General features: G+C 48.3%; 1 protein-coding gene across 1 annotated transcript in view; it reads left to right on the forward strand.

Annotated features, from left to right (window-relative positions):
• Adamts2 (ADAM metallopeptidase with thrombospondin type 1 motif 2) overlaps positions 1-16264 on the forward strand; it is a 246675-nt gene that overhangs the window by 130176 nt on the left and 100235 nt on the right. Inside the window, exon 4 of the mRNA XM_076856558.2 lies at positions 14669-14871. Coding sequence (XP_076712673.1) covers positions 14669-14871 — 203 coding nt within the window. The remainder of the gene's footprint in view (positions 1-14668; positions 14872-16264) is intronic.

Raw genomic sequence — 16264 nt, forward strand, 5'->3', positions numbered from 1 at the left:
CCAATTAATGTCCCCATCCCAGTCCTCCAGGCACCAGGTTCATAAGGAAAGCAAACAGGAGGCAAACCCGGCACCTGAGTAATGGGCACGTTGATGATGAGGTATCTGGAGACTTCTTCCTCAAGGCTGGACGGCTCAGTGGTACCGTGTGGCTAACCCAAGGTGCTGCCCCGGAGTCCCAGAATTAGCCCGGAGAAGCCATGTGCCCTGGCCCCAGCACCTCTATGTGCCTGAACTCTGAGTAGGAGAGGGAGGGATGAAAAGGGAGGAGGGGATCTGGGGACAACTGTGCTGGGCTGGGGGAGGGGCCAGAGGGGCCGGCTGATGAATGCTCTTGGCCTGGAAGGAGATGGCCTCACTCACATAGGGACCTCCTGTGTATATCCACGCCAAGCCCTTCCCAAAGGACCAACACTGCCACTCCAGAGGGACCTCACCAACCCTGCATGACATGGGGCTCAACCTCTGAGAAGAGAGAGTGCCCAGCAAGGGAAACGAAGGTGGACAGGTGGAGAGAAACGCTTTGGGACTCAGATGTGAAGAATCCAGAGATGGACGAGGTATCGAGGTATCGATTCCTGTGGGAGGCACAGGTGAGGACAGTGGCAGAGGTCCCAGAGACCCTTAGGAGTGAGGGAGAAGCCAGCTTTGCAGACCTGGCTGTGGGGCCAGGTGGACGTGGATGACATTCCCCAAGGTGAGCAGTGTAGCTAGAGGGTGCACATGGAGTTGGATGAGGCCATCAGACCCCAGAAGGTACTGGGTATTCGGAGTGGGAGGTGCCTGAGGGCCTTCTGACAGCGGTGTCCAGGAGGCTGCCAGATATCCAGATGAGGGACTCCAAAGTGTATACTGGGCTGACGACAGGGGTTTTCCTGCCTGTGACGTGCTTTCACCAGCTGTACATGGATGGACGTCTCCAGGCTGTGTCTGTGGCTGCTGGGGGCCCTGAAACATTGGCCATCAGCACCCTACTTTCCAGTCTCCTGCTTCCCCCACATTCTAAACGAATTCCCAAGGAGTCTTCCCTTCTGCTGGGACCTGTGGGTGTCTCTGTTTTGTTCTGAAGTTCACAGTAAATATTTTCATTAAACGATCTGCCTGTCTCTCCACTGGCTCCTGCCATCTGGCCGCTGTGTGCTGGGGAGATGCTTTGAAAAGAAAACTCGGGGCCAGTTCCCTTCCCTGGGCTGGCTGCCCAGCAGAGAGGAAGTTTGGTGTCCTGGAGGCCAGGAGTGGTCCTATGGACCCTCCTTGGCTTTAGCAGATGTTTGCCCAGGGAAGGGCTCTGCTGGGCCCCCTGCTAGCAGTCTCCCCTGTCCCTGAAGGCCCAGGAACCTGGTTTCTGAAGGAGTCCTTGTGCATCCCGGGGGCTGTTAGACAGGCTGTGGAGGCTGCCAGGGAGGTGATGCAGGACAGGGGGCACCTGCAGGTGCAGATGAGACGAGGCAGTTCAGCTGGCGTTTGTGGGAGAGTGGGACAGGGATGTTTGGAGCCCTTGGGTGAGGGCTGTAGATAGCAGATTGGAGCCCTGCTACAGGAAGCCTGGGAGGAGCTCTGAGAACTCCTGGGCATCCAGCACAGCCCTGCTGTCTTGGACCCTTCCTTAGGGTCCTTCATATCTCTTTGGGCCACTGTGGCATCACTTCCCAGGGACCTGTATCTGGGGACTGAACCAGAGCCTGGTCTCTTTCCCTGGGCCATAGACACAGCAAGTTTTCCCCTTGTCCACATTGGGTCCCTCCAGAAAGTAGGAGGTGTAGGATAGAAGCAAGTGGAATGTCAGATCCCTGGAGAGTCTCAGAGTGCTCTGGCTACAGAACCAAGTTGTGGTGTCAGATCAATTCCAGTGTACATGATTGTATCTGTCTGCGCAGGATATTGTTAGAACTCTCATGCTTGCAAGAGACAGAAGGCAAGTGACTTGACTCAAGGAACTTGAAAGTCGAGAGATGTATCAACTTCTGCCATAGTTGGATTTGGGGACCTAAATGGCGCCGCCAGCTGTTTTTTGTGCATTTTCTGTTGCTGTAGCAAAACATCTGAGGCGGAGTTGTTTATAAAATAAAGAAAATTATTTAGCTCACAGTTTTGTATGCTGAAAGTTGCAAGATTGGATGGCCCCCATCTGTCCAGCCTCTGACAAGGGTATCCCATCACAAAGGTGGGAGCACTTGGAGAAGAGATCACATGGTGAGACAGGAAGCCAGAAGGATTCAGGGTCCCAGCTTGCTCATCTGTTACAACTTGGTGTCACGGGAACCAACCTATGTCCTGATTAACTGTGTTATGCTTTCCGAGGTCTGTGTCCCCAGTGACCTAGACATTTTCCACTAGACTCCATCTCTTTAACATTTTATCACCTCTCACATCACCACAATGGGAATAAAGCTTCCAGGACATGAGCCTCTGATGGACACAGTCAACCACTGGGGGACTAGCACGGGCCCTTGGTGTTGCTGTCTTCCTCTCTCAGTTCTGCTTCTTATGAGAAAAGGAGCCACCTCACAGCTCAGGAACTACACGGTCCCCATCTTAGCAAACCCAGCAGAGAGAAAAGAGAGAGAATGTACCCATATACATCAGCAAATGGACTCGGATTTCATTGGCCTGGCTGGGCCACGGGGGCACTTCTGGAGCTGGGGGTTCAATAGGGTTGACTTCCCTGAGTCATCTGGGCTGGCGGTAGGAGATAGTCATTGGCCAGGAGAAAATCAAGGGCCAGCCCTCAGAATGGGGGAGGTTACCATGTTGCATGAGTTCAGGGCGAGTGGGTGAGGGGCAGATATGGACAGACCATGTCCACCACTGAGGAGCATCCTTCGGCCCTCGGCCCTGGGAGGCATGTTCTGAGGACCATCTGAGACAGGAGGGGGGGGGGGTTTCTTTCCTTTTCTCCAGAGCTGTCTCATCCCCCAACCCAAGAAAGCTCTGGGAATTGAAGCAGCCTGGGACTCAAGAGGGCCACTGGGGCAGCCATTGTCGGGTAATTCATGGTCCTTTCGATTCTTGTCTCAGATCCGGTGCAGTTGCTGCCAATGGGTCGTGTAGATGAGCACTTCGGAGCCCCTCCCTGCACCCTGGGAGCCCCTCTCTGCTCCTGTCTTCCACCTTGAGTCATAAAAATGACACTGGGTGAGCAGCGTCTGTTGGAGTTGCAAAAATTAATTCAGATTCCGTAATAAAGTTATAAAGGCTGGGATGAAATAATCATAATGAGCCTCTTTTAATAAAACTCACCAGTGGGACTCTGCACTGATGGCCCCCGTGGGGCTGAGACTGCTTTCTGCTTCCCAGAGGCTCCAAAGAGCCTGCCTGCTGCCAAGCCGGGCCTCTTGGCTTGTCCTAATTATGCTTCTACGTAACCGTATTTTATCTTAATGATCATCTTTAGGGGAATTTGTAGCCATGGAGTTATTGTCTCTTGGTTGTTAACAAATGAGGAGTGACCTTCCTCCAGATGACCTGGTGGGGGGGCCCAGTGTGTGCTCCGTGGGGCTGCTGGTGCCTGGGATTTGGGTCTCGCCGGACCTGTCCAGCAGCACCTGCAGGGCCCTGTTAGTGGTTGTCAGAAAAAGGGACTAGGCGGAGTTTTAGTCTGGGATTTTTCCTAATATCATGACCTTAAGTCTAGTTTAGCCAGCCTCTCTTCCAACCCCTTTTGTGAAGGGTTCCTGTCAGCTCTTAGAAGAATTTAAGCTTCAGAGACTCTTGACCCTAGGGAAGAGAAAATAGTTTGTTCTCCTCCACATGGTTGATGGGTCGTGAGGGCAGCATGGTACCTCACTCTGTCTGTGTAGAAGGTACCGCATCAAGCCTGCCCAGACACCCATCCATTCTGCTCGGCCATCAGAGACCTGGGGAGTACAGAATGGCTCACAGGCAAGGGGCAAAGAGGGGACAGGAAAAGAGCACTAGACTTGGGAGTCCCAAACCTGCCTGGCATCAATCATAAAAAACCACTTAGCTACATTTTCTTCTAGTACTTCTATGACCTGATTCTAATCACCCCATATTACTATAATGGAATACCAGAGACGTTAACTTTGAAGAGAAAAATTCATTCAAAGTTTCGGCAGTTTAAAGGTGTAGTGCTGGCAAGTGCCCAGTTCTTAGCTATGGCATATCGTAGCAGACAACAATGGCGGGAGTGTGTCCAGGAACAAGCACATGATAATTTCTTGAATCAACAGGGAAAGAGAACAGTGGAGCCTTGCTCCTTTTATAATGATCCTCTTGAGAGAACTCAAGGAGTTGCACAAGAAATACCTTATGCCTAAGAAATAGGAGGACAGTCGTACCACACCCAAATCATAATGCTGATCCACCTGGAATTTATTTTTTTTTTTTGCACAAAGAGTGAGTTTAGAATTTGATCTACTAGAATGAAACCGCCATTTGACCCAGGTATCCCTCTCCTCAGGCTATACCCAAAGGACTTAAAAACAGCATACTACAGGGACACACCACTTTAATGTTTATAGCAGCACAATTCACAATAGCTAAACTGTAGGACCAACCTAGATGCCCTTCAAAAGATGAATGGATAAAGAAACTGTGGCATATATACACAGTGGAATATTACTCAGCATTAAAACAGAATAAAATCATGGCATTTGTAGGTAAATGGATAGAGTTGGAGTATATCATGTTAAGTGAAGTAAGCCAATCCCCCCAAACCAAAGTCCTAATGTTCTCTCTGATAAGTGGATGCTGATCCATAATGGTGTGTATGTGTGGGGAGGAGAATGGAGGAGCTTTTATTGAGTCAAGGGGAGGGAGAGAAGGTGGGGAGCATGGGGGTAGGAAAGATGGTGGAATGAGACGAACATCATTACCCCAGGTACGTGTATGACTGCACATGTGGTGCGAGTCTACGTTGTGTACAGCCAGAGAAATGAAAAGTTGTGCTCCCTTTGTGTACAACGAGTAGAAAAGCGTTCTGCTGTCATGTATAACTGATAGAACTAATAAATAATAAAATAAAAAAAAGAATTGATCTAGTACATCTAGCTACTTGTCCTAACATCCAAACCGAATCCTCTCTTTTTCTTCTTCTCTTCCCTTGCAATGAGCAACCATTCTAAGGTGATCCAATAGTATCCTTTTGTTAGTATAAAGTTTTGCAAAATGAGTGTGCTGCTTCCTTGAGACCATGAAGGCTTTTTAATTGAAATAAAGTGTACTGCATCTAATTTTGTTTCTTATCTTTTGCACTAAAACCTTTATTTTTAAGATTTATCCATCTGTGAAGAGTTCAAACTCCTAACTCTGTGGACAACTGTGTGGCGTATACCCACTGTATTTGCTACTTCCCTATCTATTAGTAATGTCCAGATTTTTTTTTTCAGCCTCCTTCTACCTACCCAATACTGTGATAAACAGCTGTCAATTGCCCCTTTTTAGACCTGACTCAGTTGCCCTCCACATCTGGGGCAGAGATATCATCTAGGATTGGATCTCCTTTTATCAAGGGATTTGCCTTTCGTTTCTCCTGTGCTGGGTCTGTGGTTTCCTATATCTAATGTTTTACTCTTTCTTGGTCACCTCTTTTGATGGATTGCATCCTTCATAGTTTCTTTTTTTTTTTTTTTGGTACTGAGGATTGAACCCAGGGGTGCTTAATCACTGAGCCACATCCCAGCCTCCCCCCTTTTTAAGAGACAGGGTGTCATTGAGTTATTTAGGGCCTCACTAAGTTGCTGAGGCTGGCTTTGAACTTTCCATCCTCCTGTCTCAACCTCCTGAGCTGCTGGGATTATAGGCATGTGCCACCACACCCAGCTCTTCATAGCCTTTTTTAGTAGGAGTGTTGACAGGTAAATATTCTGAGAACTTACATATCTGTAAATAAATGTCTTTATTCCCTTTTTATTGATTAAGAATTTGTGTATGAAACGGCAATTAGGAAATTGTTTTCCTTCAGAATTTTGAAGACTTTAATCCATTTCTTTTCTACTTCTTATGCTATTTTTGTGAAATCTAAGCCATTATGATTTCAATTCTTCACCTGCCACCTCTTCTGCTTATTCCCTCCTCTTATCTTTTATGTTTGTGGACTCATGTTCTGATATTTCATAATGACCTGGGTCTATTTTCCTCTATTATGTTGTGTACTAGTTGTTATCTTTTCAATCTGAGAACATCTTCCAGTTAGGGGAAATTTTCTTGACTAATTTCTCTAATAATTTCTGTCTCTCTTCATGGAACCTCTCTTCCCAGGATGATACACTTCTGATTTTTCCTAATTTGTGCAAGTCTTTGTCATATTGTTTTACTTTCTTTTCTCAGTCCTTCCATTGAGTTTTTCATTTCTGCTGAAATACTTTTCATTTCAAAGACTCCTTCTCTTCTCCTTCCATTCTTGCTTAATGGATATAACGTCTTCTTTTAGCTTTCAGAGAACACTGATAATACGTTTCTCCACTTTCTTGTACAATCTCTGTTTCCTCTTTATTTTGCTTCTCCTTGGCCTCCATCTGTAATGTTGGAGACTTCCATCAGAAGGGTGTGCATGGCTGCTCATGTGTAAATGTGTGCAACAAAAGTGGTGACTGGAAGCCCAGAGTGTGCAAACAGAGGGCACAGTGATACTGCCTCTTGGTCTTTGGTTGATCAGATTTCCTGGAGAAGACCCTTTTAGTCTTCTGGCCTGGGAGGGTGAAGGCCTGAACACCTGCATTTTCTGGGAATAACAGGATTTGTTCATTCTTCCCATTTCTGTTATGGTGCCGTAGACCTCTTTACTACACCTGGTGCCTATAGCCTAGAAACCTTATTTTCAACCTTGTTAGAAGTACTGCAATGCCCGTGCAGAAGAGGGACTTAGATTCAGGAAATGAACTTGGCATTAGCCTTCAACCAGTCCTACTTATTTCAACTCACCCTCCACCCTCACTTCTAGATGTTCCTTAGTGCATCAGTTCTGGAACCTGTGGAGTATTCTGTGATGCAAACTGGGAGAGTCTTGACTTCTTCCCTGCCAGCTTGGGATTCAGCTTTCTTGGATATACCAAGTTTATCTCATGGGAAGTGCCTCGGCTTTCCAGCCTCAAACACTTTTTATTATTACTCCTTTTGCTGTTCTCTCTGTCCTCGTAGAGGTGTTTCTTTAAAAAAAAAAAAAAAAAAAAAAAAAAATGACTTGGCTGAAGTTTTCATGTGGTTCCAGGCAGGAGCTAAATGGGATGTATGTGTTCAATCTGTCATTTTCACCCCAAAGTCTCCCATATGTCTGTACCTGTTTTTGGAATTTTTACTCAGTTCCAATGAGCTGTTGTCTTTCATGACACCAGCACTATAATATCCTAATTAATGTTATTTTATACTATATTCTGTTAATTTGAATGACAAATACTCCCTATTGTTATTCTTTTTCAGTGCTTTTCTTGCTATTCTCACATGTGTTGTCTTCCAAGTGAACTCTGGAATTACTTTGCTGGAGTTTAATAGTTTTTATTTGATGGTGATTGTGTTACATTTCTAGATTAATTTGGAAGAATCAACTTGCAGTTCATGATCATGTCATTGTGTCTCCATTTTCTGAGTTCTTCCTTTGTGTTTTTGTTGAGTTTTAGTCTATATTTGTTCGTAGCCTGTATGCATCCTCCATTTTTTACTTATTCCTGGGTATTTGCGGGGAGTGGTGATTGTTGCTATAGATGACAAACCCTTTGTACACCACCTTGTTTTGTAGGTGGTTATTGCTATGTACAAGAAAGGTGTTGATCTTTATATATTCATTTTACATAAGATGAAAAGTACTATTCCTTGTAGGTTTTATAAAACTTTTTAATAAAATCTTCTAGGCTTTCCTTTGACTACTTTTTCAGTTTCTTGTGAGTTTACGGGGGTTCTCTACCTGAGCCAACAATAGGAATTTCTACTTCATCTAGACTAGAACTGTGTTTTAAATTTCTGGCATTTAGGATTTCAAGGGGCTTCCATTGTATTATTTTTTTATTCTGTCTCAGTGTTACTGATTGTAGACACAAGTTTTGAGTTTTCTTTGTGTCATAAAGTGTGGTCAGATTTGGAACTTGTTTCATGCATGCATGAAAGGGGCATGTCTTCTGGTTTGGGGGTTTAAACACTAGATGGTCTTATTAGTTCAAATCTTTTATCTCCTTATTTAATGTTTTGTCCAATTCATCTGTTGTCTTCTGGAATCAGTGTATTAAAGTGCACATTTAACTGTGGCCTTGTCCATTTCTCCTTGTGTCCAGTTGAAACTCTGCTAGGAGCATCAGGTTTCCTGACTCTCATGTCTTCTCCGGGAACTGTTTGCCTTGGCCGTCTGTTCCCTTGAATGCCTTGAATTAAATTTATCTCATGAATATTATTATAATGCCTGGTTTCTTTTCATTGGCAATTACATGGCATATGCTTCTTCGCCTCATTTGTTTTAAATCCTCCTGGTCATTTTATCTTCGTTATGCCTTGTGCAAGTAATTTATAGCTGGATTTCCTTCCAGTTCCTATTTCTCTACCTGTCACCACATTTTGGCTCCTGCTTCTCCTACCCGCTTTCTGGCCTTCCTGGTCCTGTCTGCACCTGCCTCTTCTTTCAGACCATCTCTCAGCTCCTGGGAGAATCCCTCCCTTCCTTCTGCTGGTCCCTGTGTTCTGACTGCCTCTCCCTGCCATGGCTTCTACCCCTCACAGGCCTGTGGTTACCTGTTGGGGCACTAGGAAAACTGAGGCACACCTGATCCTATGACCTCTGTCCTCTAGGGTGCTCCATCCAAGATGGAGGAGGCAGTTAATGCACAATCTCACACAATGGCTCATTGCATGAGGGAGCGAACAGGAGGCTATCAGAGGATTTGGGGGAGGGAACTCTTTTAATTAAGGATGAAATGAGGGAAGACCTCCTTGAGAAGACATTTTAGCAGATAACTGAAGGATGGAAGAAATGAAGGGAAGGTTATTCCCTGGGGAAAGGACAGTATAGTCTTCCCCTGTCACCTGGTTGTTCCCTAGAGTGTCCACGAAGTCTATGGAGGAAGCACATGAGAACTGTGTTAATCAGCTTTGCGCTACTATGACAAAACACCTGAGACAAACAGCTTCTAAAAAGAAAAGCTTGTTTCACTTCATGGTTTTAGAGGTTTCAGTCCATGTTCCCTTGGCCCTGTTGCTTTGGGTCTTTGGCCGCTGAGTGCATCATCGTGGGAGCTCCTGGAGCCTGATCGCTTCATGGCACCCAGGAAGCAAAGAGAAATTCAGGAAGGCCAGAAGGAGTCCATTCAAGGGCTCGACCCCAGTGACCTAACTTCCTTCACTAGGCACCACATCCTAAAGGTTCCACCACTTCCCAGTAGTGCCAGAGTCAGGTGACCAGGCCCTGAACACATTAGCCTTTGGAGGATGCTGCAGATCCAAACTACAGTAGCAGGGACCAACTATGCCCCTGTCTTTCAAGGCTCTGAGCCCAGTGCAGGGGGTAGATATTGAGGTTTTGCACCACAATCTGTGGGATTATTCCCTATGGCCCTTTTGGGGGGGCTCCTCTTGGGCCTGGGGGGCAGCTAACTTTAGGTAGAAGCAATAGCAGCAGCAGAAAGAGTATTCCAGGTGGAGTGGTGAGCCCAGCAAAAATGTGAGTGTGGCCTTTCACATGACATTGTAGGGCTAGTACCTGCCACATGATGCTCCTGAGCCTGTAGTCTCAAGCCTCAGGTTTTCTCTTCTCCAGGCTCAATGATCTTGTTCCTATCAATTTTGATTTCCCCTAAACCAACCCTTGTGTCGGGACTGCTCTGGGCCATGTTAATAACATTGGGGAATATACCCATAGTTTACTATGGCAAGTACATTCTCATTGCAACGTCCTGCTATTCCCAAATATATAAATAACTATTCTTTGGAGGGAAAGAATAATGTTGTATTCTGGCCTGGGGTCAGGTCCTGGTTCTTCCTTTCTAACACTGTGGTTTGAGAGTCACTTGATCTCTCTATTCTTCTATTTCTTTACTGCTTATCTTAGTCCATTTTGTGTTGCTGTTACAAAATACTTGATGCTGGCTAATGCATAAAGATCAGAGGCTTCTTTTGCTCACCATTCTGGTGGCAGAAAAGTTCAAAAAGCATGGTGCTGGCCTCCTGACAAGGCACCTCCCCCTAGCTGTGTCATAACATAGCATTTGGCATCACAATGGCAGGAACATATAAGTGTGAGTGGGAAAGACTGTATGGCAAGAAAGGAAGCAAGAGACAAGCAGGGTCCAAGCTCACTCTTTTATAACAACCTGTTCTCTGGGGAGCTGACCAGTCCCTTGAGACTGACTCCCTCTTTTGAGTTAGTCCCTTAAAGTTTCCACCATCTCAGTAATATTCCTGAGAATAAGCTTCCCGTTTCTGAACCTTTGGGGGACAAGCCACATCCTAACCATAGCGCCACTAGAACGATAAGGATCCTCCTCCTTAGGGTGCCAGTCAAATGGCTATTGGAGGTGACAGTCTCATCACTGTGAAGGGCTAGGCATATGCCCTTGCTCCAGAGACCTGGACACTGAGGTTCCCAGGCTACTGACAGATATAGCCCTCAGCCCACTAGCTCAGGGGGGCAGGCAGTACCCTTAGTTGTATGGGGCTATAAATTAGCTTGGCAGCCATGACCCACCCGTTTCCCTGGGTGGCACTTGCTTTGGGCTTCCCTGGACAGGAACCCTGCTTTTCCTCAACACATCTTCTCCACAGTCTGTTGATCGGCTCCTTGACAGAGTCTTTCTTTTTCCATTCTAGAAACTCTAAAACTGAGGATGGCTCTTGGATATGCCTCCTGCTGTGTGTCTCTTGCCCAAGACATGAGCAAACAGAGCCCCAGCTGCCATCTGGAAGTGTCTCCCAGCACAGGAAATGCCAGGAACTAAACATCTTTTCAGTTACCCAATTAAAAGATAAGATACTGGGGCTGGGGTTGTGTGGCTCAGTGGTGGAGCACTTGCCTAGCATGTGGGAGGCACTGGGTTCAATTCTCAGCAGCACATATAAATAAATAAAATAAAGTCATCAACAACTAAAAAATTTTTTTTAAATAAAATGAAAAATATTATACTGTGCCAGACCCTTCCCTTGGGAGAGACTCAGCCTCCCAGGTCCAGTAACTTCTCCTTCTGGAGGTAGCTGCACAGAGAAGTGAGACTGAAGGCAGCAGCATCCCCCGCCTCAGCAGGAGATGGGCAGGACTGACAGCTCACTATTCAGCTGGCTCAGTAATGCAGGATGGAGAAAAGGGCCCTGTGAGCTCTGGGTCACTGTGGCTTAGCAGGCCCAGGCTGCAAGTTCATGGGAGCTCCCAGGGAAGTCAGAGATAGTGGCAAAGAGTCTGCTCCACCGGGCCTCGAAGGAACAAGTCTAGCAGAGGTCTTTAGACGAGGCGGGCAACCCAGCACACGTGGGCAGGTCCCAAAGGCCAACGTGAAGGTCAAGGGGATCATTAGGAAGCCGATCCAGGACCATGCAGGAGCTTGCTGCTGGCCAGAGCTCCCTGCAGCAGGAATCCTGTGAGAGACAGGCATCCTGGGCTTTAGGGTCAAGCCCATGTGGGGAAAGTTGAGGTGGCACCCAGGACTGATGAGGCAGAATGTGCCTGCTGTGGGGAGCTTGACTACCAGGTCCCACGGGGACAGAGAAGAGCAGGAAGGCAGCTGGACCAGGCTCATGTACCCCCAGGCCTGGGGCACAATAGACCTTACAGACTTTGGGGCTGCTCCCTGTGTCCTGAATGAGACTGAGACTTCCAGGGACCAGACTACCTGGCAAGGCTCTCACCTGCCTGCCGCTCTCACCTGCTGACCTCAGGGGTCCTGTCTTTCTGTCTTTACCTGCTTTGCCATTGGGCCTTGGGGCTTGTCCACAGGAGCTGGGGAAGGAGGGAAGGAGAGTGTTCTATAATATAATGTCCAAGGCACCCCCCAAAATGATCAGGATGAGAATAATGATGACAAAAATAACTATGTTTAAGGTGAACTTGGTATTTCTAAAACTTTTTTTTTTTTTAAACCCCACTGCTTTGAGTGGACCTATAACATACAGTTTGGTTAGAAACTATGCTCCTTGACAGAAGCAGCTTCAAGACTAGCCTTAGCTCAGCTCTGACCTGAGGGTGGCCCTGTGCCCCCCCTTAAGGGATATCTGGAGGGGATGCTATATAGTGACCCAGGGGTTAGGATCAAAAGAGCACACTCTGAGGCCTTTTGGAGCCAGGAGGTCATCAGGAGTGGCAGGTGAGTGGCCCTGTGTGTCCTATCTCCAGACATGGCCCTCAATTCACAGCCCTGGGTTACACTGGGGTGGCTTCATCTCCAAATTCCTCAAGAGAAACTGGATATTCTATCTTGTTTTTAATGTGAAATCTCCCAGTTTTCAAATACTGTCAACCAAATAAGGCATTCCCCCCTCCCCCCAATAAGGTATTTTTAAAATACCACACAGTCTTAATGAGCACCTCTGTGGTCTGGTTTTTGCCCCTAGGGGCTGCCCATGCATGACCCTTAGCTTGATAGGGGCAGAAGGGAATGTCCAGCTTCTTCCCCAGGGAAAGACTTTTTCTATGGAAATTACCATCTTTCTGTTTCCCAAGGTGGTTCTGAAGGTGAGCTGTCCCTGCTCGTTGAAAATGCAAAGAAATAAATGTATAAAAATAGAGGAGCAATCCCTCAATTCTTCTGTCAGGTTTAAGTCCCCAGCGTCTCCTCTGGGAGCAGCAGGGATGGCCCTGAATCATCTCCAGGCAGCTGAGTGGAGCACTGAGCTCTGCACGGGCACTGCCTGCAGGGCTCCCAGCCCCTTCCCTGACCCCGGCACAGCCCTGGGCAGCACCAACATGTGTATGTATGTGTGTGCTTGCATTGTGTGCACATGTGTGTGTACGTGCATGCAGGTGTGTGCCTGCACGTGTATGTGGATTGTGCCGGGACTCCAAGGACCCAAGAAGGCATGGGACCCAAGCAGCAGCTGCTCAGTCCTGGCCCCAACCTGTTCTTTTTCCAGTCAAAGCCAGCACCTTTTCTTCTCACCTCCTCTCTTTTCATTCTTGGTCTCGCCCACAACCAAGCTGCAGACTACCTCTGACGAAGTCAGTTCATCTTGTCTGAAGCAGGAAGCAGAGTTTAAGGAAAGAGCTTCTGGCACAGAATCAGCCATGCTGGGGTTCGGTCAGGCTCCTCATCTGTCAAATGGGGACAGTAATTTGTACTGAAGTTGCCTGTTGCACTCTTTGAGGAGATGAATGCTGGGGGCCAATTTGGGGGAGTGGGCCCCCAAACCAGGCTTCCTCACATCTCCCTGAGGGGCCAAGTTCCCTTCAGAGGCCTGGCTCCACCTCCAGAGCCTGTCTTGTGCCACCTTGATATGGAAGAAGTGCCCATACCTGTCTGGGGAAAGTGGTAGATAAGAGGCGATAGGGATAAGTGACAGAGTGGTTCTGGAAGATTCTTTATAGACAATGTTTCAGGGATGTCAAGAGCTGAGCAGGGCTCTTGGTACCCACTCTAGCTAAAGCTAGGGCCTGGACATCTCCCTCAGTGTTGATGATGTCACCTGCGTCTCTGGTTCTTCTCAGGGCAGGAATCACCGAGTGCCACTGGGAAACACAACCTGGCTTGGACAGAGACCTGTGCAGCAGGGCAGGGGTGAAAGGGGTGGGGCTTCCAAGACCGTGGCACGGGCACTCAGTGGGCAGCATACAGTGTGGTCTGCGGCTGCCATCAATGCTGATGGTCGGCCTCCTCAGTCTGGCTGTGACCCCGAGAGGAGAGGGCAGGGGAGGACTGAGAACTGGAGCACTGGTCCAGGGTGACATTTAGACCCAGTGGGGAAGTAGATGGGAACAAAGGCAGAAGCCACAGCTTTGCAGACAGCGGGACACCATCTGAGGCCCTGAACTTGATGGAGCGCCAGGTCCTGGACCCTGTAGCTGAGACCCCTCAGGCCCTTACCCCCATCCGGGCTGTTGCTCATTGCCTGGTGCTGACTCTTTAGGGGCAGGAGGTGAGGGCCTGCTGTGGGGAGCTGTCATGAGGGGCTCGTGTTGGTCCCTGCACAATTCACTGAGCACCAGGGGCTGACTTAAGAGTGGGGTGAGGGACATCTACCTGGTCCCTTTAGTGGAGGACTGAGCAGAAAGCTCCTGGAGGGGAGCCAGGCTGGAGGAAATGCTGTAGAACACATACTGCTGGGGTGAGGCTTCCTCAGTTATAACAGAGGTCAGGGACACCTGGGACATCAGCCGTGTGGTAGTAGGCCAGCCCTTTGGGAGTGTGTTAGTGTATGTGGGTGGAGAGAGCTGGCTGTGCAGGCGACACTCCTGGCCCCAGATGCTGGGTGCCAGCTCTGGGCTCCCCAGTCTGTCATAGTCTCAGGAGGACACCGTGGCCCTCACTGTGGCGGGAGTTACTGCCAGGTGCTAGCCAAAGAGCTGGCCCTAAAGCCTCTGAGGTGGTTGGTTTGAGTGCGGCTGAGTCTGAGCCAGCTTGGCATATCACAGCCCCTCTCTAGACCTCAGTTTGTTCTTCTGCTAAATGGGGGCAACAGTGCCCTTGATGATGATGGTGATGTTGCTGGCACTTGGCTGGAGCTGAGCTGCATCCAGGGGAGTCTCGTCCTGCTGTGATGTTCCCGGTGAGCCCGGCCTGCCGCTGATGATAATGTCCTGTCCCTGTAGGGGCCTCCCTGGGCAACTTGGATAGCCTCAGCCAAGCGCTGGGCGTCTTGGAGGAGCGGGTCAACAGCTCCAGGAGGAGGGCACGAAGACACGCTGCCGATGACGACTACAACATTGAAGTCCTGCTGGGTGTGGACGACTCCGTGGTTCAGTTCCACGGGAAGGAGCACGTGCAGAAGTACCTGCTGACGCTCATGAACATCGTAAGTGGGGCCGGGTGGGTTAGTGCGAGGCTGGAGTCAGAGCAAGGACATGGGGGCGTGGAGTGGGGCATCATGGGTGGGGCTAGACTGCAGGTGCTCAACTTTCTGTGCCAGACTATTAAATTTTTTCCACTTGAAGCTGGAAGCGAGGGCCATCTTCAACAGGGAGGCTTTCTGGGTCCACAGGTGAGAAGAGTTGAGCATCCCATCCACCTCCCTGCCTCTCAGGCTTCTTGTCCGCAGGTGGGGATGATTCTGACTTGGCAAGGCTGTTTACAAGCTTAAGCAGTTTTTTCCACACGCCAATCATTTGTGCATCTTTTATAAAAAATTTTTTTTTGATGCTTGCTGTTTTTAAAATTTAAAGTTATTTTAAAAAGAAATCTCACTTCATCTAAGAAATAATCTTAAGGTAAAATCCAAAATGACCTTATTCAATGCCAGCTAGATAGTTCTGCATTCGGCCGGCCCTCAAGACAGAGCTTTGGCCCACTTTCTGCCAAAAATGGAGATGAGTGGTGTTAGATAGGAGGACAGACAGACAGACACTGATCAGAGGCTCCTCCTTGAAGCAGTCGGAAGAACTGAAGGTCAAAGAGGGAATCACTTTCTTCCTGTGAATCTGGGCTATTTAATAGGGGTGCCTAGGTGTCACATAAGTCTTCTCAGTACCTGCCTCTTGTGTGCTTATTGCTGAGAGATTACAGGGTCACCCCCACACATTCCATGCCTTGTGTCCTTTAGGAGGTACAAGATGTTGATCAATGTGCAGGTGTGGAAACCTTTGCTCTTTCTGCTTGGTGCTCATCAGGGGTACTGTGAGGATAGGGGCACCCAGCCTTCAAACTGCAGGCTCTGGGGAAGCTGGGTTAAGCTTTTCAGCCCCTTTCCTGTCACTAGGGCTGGCTCCTCTGAACACTGCTAAGAGACTAGGGAGGGGAGGGAGGATGGGGCGTGGCTTTGAACAGGAGCTGAAAGGGTGGAGTGTTGGTGAGGAACAGGGCGATTGGTTGGTGGGGTGGAAGCCTGGGCAGATGGGAAGTTCTAAAGTAGCCAAATGTTATCATGAATGAGATCTAATGCAAGTCCAGCCCAGGCAGGCAGTAAAGGGCAGAGGGATCTTCTCGGGGCCTACTGCTCAGCTCTGCTTTCTAGGGCCAGGTGGTGAACCTTTGGGAACCCAGTTGGCACAGAGTCCCCAAGGTGTTGATGAAAGATGCATCAGGGGTGACGTGAGTGAGCTGAACCTCGGAGGGAGAGACTTTTGCCCATGTGTTCACCTCCCTCCTCTCCTGCCTTAGATGAGCAATTGACAACCACCCCTTAACCTTTTCAACTGCAAAGCTGTGCTAAAGTCCTCTGTATTTGTCGAGTGCATTTTATTTTTTAGAGT

The sequence above is a fragment of the Callospermophilus lateralis genome, chromosome 5 (assembly GCF_048772815.1).
Source record: "Callospermophilus lateralis isolate mCalLat2 chromosome 5, mCalLat2.hap1, whole genome shotgun sequence".
In the NCBI taxonomy this organism is placed as follows: domain Eukaryota; kingdom Metazoa; phylum Chordata; class Mammalia; order Rodentia; family Sciuridae; genus Callospermophilus; species Callospermophilus lateralis.